Source organism: Nerophis ophidion, linkage group LG03 (assembly GCF_033978795.1).
Source record: "Nerophis ophidion isolate RoL-2023_Sa linkage group LG03, RoL_Noph_v1.0, whole genome shotgun sequence".
NCBI lineage: Eukaryota > Metazoa > Chordata > Actinopteri > Syngnathiformes > Syngnathidae > Nerophis > Nerophis ophidion.
Window position 1 is genome coordinate 40,127,011 of NC_084613.1, and position 7,371 is coordinate 40,134,381.

Below are 7,371 nucleotides of genomic sequence, written 5' to 3' on the forward strand. Positions count from 1 at the left end.
ACTCTGGGTAAAAATGAATTTAAGCCCACGGGACTTCTTGTGGGAATCGTTTATTTAAGAATCGGAAGCAGTGGTATCAAACATTGCCTTGAGCCTAAAAGTAGAAACCTGTCAACTTACTGCGTGGCATCAAAGAAACAGAACATGAAGAAGTGCATTTTAGTCCTTTAGACGTGAGCAGAAAATAGTATTCCATGAAGTGCTTGAGGACGTGTCTCGTTATTAATAGTTAGTCTGATTTGTTAAATGAAGCCAAAGACGCTGAAGATGGGGGAGGGGATGGCGGGCTTGGTGGGTATAGGTTTGACCACAACGTGAGTGTGAATCTTCTGCTCTGCTCTCTCGGGCTCGGCTTTGCGCCACAGTCCGATAGCAGGATGCGGCACCATGAGGTGACCTTGGATGACCTGCTGATGCTGCTGCTGCTGTTGTTGATGATGATGGTGGTGGTGGTGGTGGTGGTGGTGGTCGAATTGGAAAGGGCAGCAGGCGCACACACCGTGAGAGAGACGCTCCAATTTGAGGGCCTCCTTCGAGACCTTTCCGTCCTCGTCGTGACTTTTCCTGTGTTCTCTCATCTGCGTCGAGGCCTGCTGACTTTTTCTCAGTCCCGACTGAGAGTGCAGTTTGGGTTCCTCCCAGAAAGAAGCTGGTAGTTGGCGTTTCCTCATGGGCACCTGCTCCACAGAACCACCCATGTTGTCTGTATTTACAGCCGCCGCACCCTTTTCTGCCACCCGCACGCCACCGCCGCCCGTGGGTTTGCCGTACTGTGTAGACCGGAGTGAGTGACATCTTGGCACCCGGGAGTATTTCTGAGAGAAGCGCTTGAGCTGCTTCTGCAGATACTTCCTGTGGTCCACGGAGCGTCTGCATGGCGCCGATTTATCCAAGGCTGCCTTGATATCGCTGGACGCCAGATTTACAAAATTGAGCAAAGTCCTCACCTCGCTGTCTGCATTTGCCATTTTATCCTTTTGTTGGTGGGATGTATCAATCCATGTTAAAACTTGTAGTCCATCATTATTATTACCTGCAGGTGATAATATTGTATTTAGATCATCACAATAAAATCCACATGAAACAAGGTGTACTTAAATCTACTTAAAACATTGTAGATTAGGGATTGTGTGCAAGTATTCCTTCCTTCCATTGCAAATCAATAATACCGAGCACAGTGTCCTGCCTTTCACCTGACGTCAGCTGGGATAGGCTCCAGCTTCCCTGTAACCCTATAATGTGGACAAGGGGTACAAAAAATAGTGGCAGATGACTTCAGGAGAGGCAGCAGTTAAGGAAAAATAAAGAACAACTATTTTTTGGGGTTTTAAACCTATTAAGTTAAATGTATGAGATAGGCACCAGCGCCCCTCGTGACCCCAAAGGGAATAAGCGGTAGAAATGGATGGATGGATAGTTACAGTGCATCTATTCCAAAATGGAATAAATTATTTTTGTCCTCAAAACTTTACACACAATATCCCATAATGACAATGTCATTTTTTTAAATTTTTTTTTAAGAAACTTTTAAATAAATATCAAAAATAAAAACATAAGAAATCACATGCACATAAGTATTCACAACCTTTAATCAATACTTTGTTGATGCACCTTTGGCAGCAATTACAGCCTTTTTGATGCCACTAACTTGGCACATCTATCTTTGGGCAGTTTTGCCCATTGCTCTTTGCAGCACCTCTCAAGCTCTATCAGGTTGGATGCGAAGCGTCGGTGCGCAGCCATTTTCAGATAATTTTCAAGTCCGGGCTCTAGCGAGGCCACTCAAGGACATTTACAGAGTTGCCCTGAAGCCATTCCTTTATTATCTTGGATTTGTGCTTAGGGTCGTTGTTCTACTGAAAAATGAACCATTGCCTCTAGCGGTGGGAATCGTTGGCCACCTCATGACTGGATTACGATTACCATTCAGGAGCTACAATCACATTAAAAATCGATTATTGACACATCTTTAATTGATGCATGTTGATGCAATTTTACATTTATTTTCGTTTCACTAAATAAGCGTTTATCACTGGCAACTTTTAAAAATAGTGAATCCGTAATAATAAAGTCCCATCACATTTATTAAATTAATGAAAATGTATGCAAAACTGGAACATAAGTGCACTTTGATGAAAAGGAGCTAGTCAGATATCTCAGTGAGGTGGCTAGCTGCAGTCAGCCAAATTTTAGAACTGTCTGCATTACTTTATCTACAATAAATAAATCCATAATCGATTACTATAAATGTTATCATTGTCCATGTCCAAATTGCGATTTTATCGAAAAATCGATTATTTCTCCCATCTGAGTTCAAGAGCACTCTGGTGTGGATTTTCATCCAGGATATCTCTGTACATTGCTGCATTCATCTTTCCTTCAATCCTGACAAGTCTTCCAGTTCCTGCCACTGAAAAACATCCCCACAGCATGATGCTGCCACCACCATGCTTCACTGTAGGGATGTTATTGGCCTGGGGATGAGTGGTGCCTGGTTTCCTCCAAACGTGATGCCCGGTATTCACGCCAAAGAGTTCAATCTTTGTCTCATCAGACCAGAGAATTTTGTTTCTCATGGTCTTAGAGTCTTTCAGGTGCATTATGGAAAACTTTTTACAAAGAAATTGGTGTATTGCTGCAAAAATGGGTGTCCTGGAAGGTTCTCCTCTCTCCACAGAGAATGCTGTAGCTCTGACAGTGACGCGATCGCTCATTTTGGACGGCTAGCCAGCTCTAGGAAGAGTCCTGGTGGTTCCAAACTTCTTCTATTTACAGCTGATGGAGGCCACTGTGCTCATTGGGAGTTTTAAGGCATTAGATTTTTTTCCGTGCCCTTCCCCAGATTTGTGCCATGAGAAAATCCTGTCTTGGAAGTCTACAGACAAGTCCTTCGACTTCATGCTTGGTTTGTGCATATATATGTATACATATATATATATATATATATATATATATATATATATATATATATATATATATATATATACACACACACAAGTGCACATGTTTGCCTTTCCAAATCATGTCAACCAACTGAATTTAACACAGGTGGACTCCAATTAAGCTGTAGGAACATTTCAAGGAGCATCAGTTGAAACATGATGCCCCTGATCTCACTTTTGAGCTTCATGGCAAATGCTGTGAATACTTATGTACATGTGATTTCTTAGTCTTTTGTTTGTAATACATTTGCTAAAATTAAAAAAAAAAAAAACAAATAAAAATGTTTTCAAATTGTCATAATGAGGTATTTATTATGTGTAGAAAAATGAATTTATTCCATTTTGCAATAAGATTGTAACATAACAAAATGTGGAAAAGGTGAAGCACTGTGAATAATACTTTCCGGATGCACTAGTATGTCAAGCAAAATTAAATTGTTTAGATCCTATGGTTAGAGGACACAGAATCCGAGAGTAGAACATGCTGGGAAACTAAACAATTTTTTGGGGAGACTTTAGGAGTATTCTTTTCTCTGAGAGGAAGCTCACTACATGCGTCACACTTTGAAACCCCTTGTATCGATACAAATATTTCATAATTAATGCAAAAAGATGATTGATCATGTATAAATCATATTACTCACCAGTGGCGTTAGGATGCAGCTCTCCGGCAGTGCCCAGCCTGCTTTTGGGGGTACTTCAGCAAGTTGAATGAATATAAACTCCTTGTAGTTGTGGCGCTTCCCTTGAACCAATCAGCGACCTCAGGCCCTCACAATGGACCCCAATCAGCCTGCGAGCGTCCTGCTATCGAATTCTTCACCATTGCAAATTGTTGTCATGGAGATCTCAAGAGAAATAAAACCAGCACTTAAGCGATGCTATTTGTCATTGTGGCTACGCTTGTATAGTTTTTTGGAAATAGGCTTGATTTGCACTACGATGCATGCATTGAAGTAAATATGTATGCTTTTGAATCAAGTTGGGATCTACAAGCAATGTCAGCTGTAGCAAGAAGAGAAGAAGGAAGGAAGGGGGGTGCGATCTAAAGAGTGCATAACCATGGAAAGGGGCTTGAACGCTGAAGAATCTTGTCTTTCTATTTGCCCCCTCAATCGAGACACACAAAGGCTGAATTACTCATTCAAACCCGACGAGACAAAGGCAGAAGGAGCCTGGATAACACTCCCGCATTTGTAGTCAAACATTTAGAGACTTAAATCGAGTCGTCATGAAGGAGAAAGAGTGGGGACAAAGCCCATAGAATTGCCATCAGCAAACATTTTCCTGTGTCATATTATAGGGTCTCCATGGCTCCCTCTGGCCAACGGACAATAGCACAAGTTTGCACACTCGAATACTGTCACCCTGCCAACGGCAACAACAAGGCCCAACTCAGGACAAGAGGAGAAAAGCTTCGGACTCTGCAGGGAAGGTGGCAATAGAGGAGGAAAGGGATACTTGTGAAATGCTAATTGGTCTTCATCCCCTCATTCAAGTGGGGGGTGAGGAAAGAAGGCTTGTGTGCGTGTGTGTGTGTGTGTGTGTGTGTGTGTGTGTGTGTGTGTGTGTGTGTGTGTGTGTGTGTGTGTGTGCACGTGTAGCCCCTCAGGATTGTGTTCTTCTAGTGAATTTTGCATCGTGGGATGAAAAAATTTCGAGACACGCCGCCTTATCAATCAATGAATCAATCAGGACTTAGTGTAGACCTCGTACCCCACCACCGCATGGTAGAATGAGTTTGGTGTGGAAGAAACACAGGAGTCCTGACCATACCTGGCAACATTTGCATTTAAAATAGGGGAAACAAACATGTCCTCCAGCACCATGTCTGTAACCTCTTTACATGCTACAGGATGTGTTACGCCGAATTGAATGGGAGCTTGGCATGCTTTTTTTCAAAAGCAAACTTAAGACACTTTTTTTTTGTTCAGGACTTTATTTAGTTACTCTTGGGCTGCTATCTTTGTGGCTTTTGGTCTGTGAAAGATAATGTGCAAATAAATGTTACTTTCTTACATACCTACCTACTGTCACGGGCGGGGGGGTGAAACGGGTGGACCCAAATGCAGTAAAGACAAGCTGAAATAGTGTTCAAGGGTTATTATTAATAAAACCTGAGGGAAAAGGAGGCAGCTTGTAGTCCTAGCAGTCCAGGAGAGCACACTGTGGCTAGCAGGCTGAGGCTAGCAGGCTGTGGCTAGCAGGCCGAGCCAGGCACACACGGCAAGAAGGGAACTGAAGGCAGAGGAAAAAAACATGGGTAAGATGAGGAGCAAAAAAACACAAAAAATAGCAGATTTGCAAGATTATCAAAGTTGCTAGAATTCTCGGACAAACTGGCGAGAAGCGTTACCACAAGTAGCAAGGTGAAACGATCTGGCAATCGCGCCGAGTGGAGTCCAAACATTTGTAGGCTGCAGGTGATAAGTTGATGGCAGGCAGGTGAGTGATTAGGGTGCTGGGATCAGCTGTGTCAGACTGAGAGCTGGAGCCAAGCCTACGCCCAAAACACGCCCACTCTCCCAAAGACACAGAGAAAAAAAGACAGACTGACTGTGACAATGGCCCCCCCCCCCTCAAGGAACGCCTCCAGGCGATCCCCCAGGCTTGCCCGGGTGACTGCGGTGAAAGGCCAAGATGAGGGAAGGGTCCAGGATGAAGCTGCGTGGCACCCAGCAACGCTCCTCAGGTCCATACCCCTCCCAGTCCACCAGGTACTGTAGACCTCTACCCCGACGGCGCACATCCAGCAGTCGCCGGACCGTGTAGCCTGGGTGGTCATCGATGACACGGGGGGGAGGAGGGGGCGTGTCAGGGGGAGACAGTGGGCTGGTTGAAACAGGCTTCAGTTGAGAGACATGGAAGGTGGGATGGATCCTCCAGCGTGCAGGTAATTTGAGTTTAACTACTGTTGGATTGATGATGGAAATGATTTCATAAGGGCCAACATACTCAAGTTTCTTAGAGTCCACCTTCAGGGGGAGGTCTTTAGAGGAAAGCCACACCTGCTGACCAGGATGGTATACAGGGGCCGTACTTCGGTGTCGGTCAGCATATTGACGATTTCGGTCCACAGAGCGGAGGAGGGCAGCACGAGCATCTTTCCACACCTTGCGGCAACGCCGCATATGAGCCTGTACTGAAGGTACGGAGATGTCATCTTCCTCAGCAGGAAACAACGGAGGTAGGTATCCTAAGGATACCTCAAATGGTGACACTCCAGTAGCTGCACAGGGTAATGAGTTGTGGGCATACTCAACCCATACCAGGTGGGTGCTCCAGGAGGAGGGGTTCTTAGCAACGACACATCGGAGGGCCGCTTCTAGGTCTTGATTTGCCCGTTCGGTTTGCCCATTAGACTGAGGGTGATAACCCGACAGAAAGCCTTCCAAACCTCTGAAGCAAACTGAGGCCCTCTATCAGAGACCACATCTGAAGGAATACCATGAAGACGGAACACATGCTGGACCATGAGGTTGGCTGTTTCCAGGGATGTGGGGAGTTTGGGTAGAGCCACAAAATGCACTGATTTGGAAAATCTGTCCACTATAGTGAGGATAACCGAATTTCCCTGAGAAGGCGGGAGGCCAGTGACAAAATCCGGTGAAATATGAGACCAGGGGCGGCTTGGGACTGGCAAGGGATGGAGTAGTCCGGCAGGTGGTCGATAAGAGGATTTTCCACGGGCACACACAGTACAGGCAGACACAAAAGCACGTGTATCAGCATCCATGGTAGGCCACCAAAAGTGTCGTTTGAGGAGAGTCACGGTGCGGCCAACTCCTGGGTGGCAGGCAAATAGGGAAGCGTTTGCCCACAGAAGAACCTGTGAACGTACAGCATCAGGCACAAAGAGGCGGTTATCAGGACCAGTACCCGGGTCTGGTTGGTCTTGCTGAGCCCTTCGGACCACCGACTCTATCTCCCAAGTCACTATGGCCACCACACACGAGGCCGGAAGAATAGGCTCAGGACTGGTGGGACCCTCCGAAGTGAATTGACGTGACAGGGCATCCGGTTTGATGTTGCGGGATCCTGAACGGTAGGTCAGTGTGAAGCGGAATCGACCAAAAAACAAAGCCCACCGGGCCTGACGGGAATTGAGGCGCTTCGCAGACTGGATGTAGGTCAGGTTTTTATGGTCTGTCCAGATGATGAAGGGGTGTTCTGCTCCCTCAAGCCAGTGTCTCCATTCTTCCAGAGCGAGTTTGACTGCCAGCAGTTCCCTGTTACCTACATCGTAATTGCGCTCAGCAGGTTGTAGCCGATATGAGAAGAACGCACATGGATGGAGCTTCTGGTCCTTGGCAGAACGCTGGGATAGTACAGCCCCCACTCCAGACTCTGAGGCATCAACTTCCAGGATGAACTGGCGTGAGGGGTCAGGATGAATCAGGACAGGGGCTGTGGTAAAACATCTCTTAAG

At 45.8% G+C, this 7,371-nt stretch overlaps 1 protein-coding gene across 1 annotated transcript; it reads right to left on the reverse strand.

The window, feature by feature from the left end:
* Positions 1-34: 34 nt before the first annotated feature.
* LOC133549594 (protein FAM181A-like) lies at positions 35-3,657 on the reverse strand. The gene is made up of 2 exons (XM_061895166.1): positions 3,587-3,657; positions 35-1,033 (listed from the first exon to the last, which is right to left on the reverse strand). Exon 2 carries the CDS (start codon positions 966-968, stop codon positions 243-245), a length of 726 nt encoding a protein of 241 aa, XP_061751150.1. The 5' UTR covers positions 969-1,033; positions 3,587-3,657; the 3' UTR covers positions 35-242.
* Between the last annotated feature and the right edge of the window lie 3,714 nt (positions 3,658-7,371).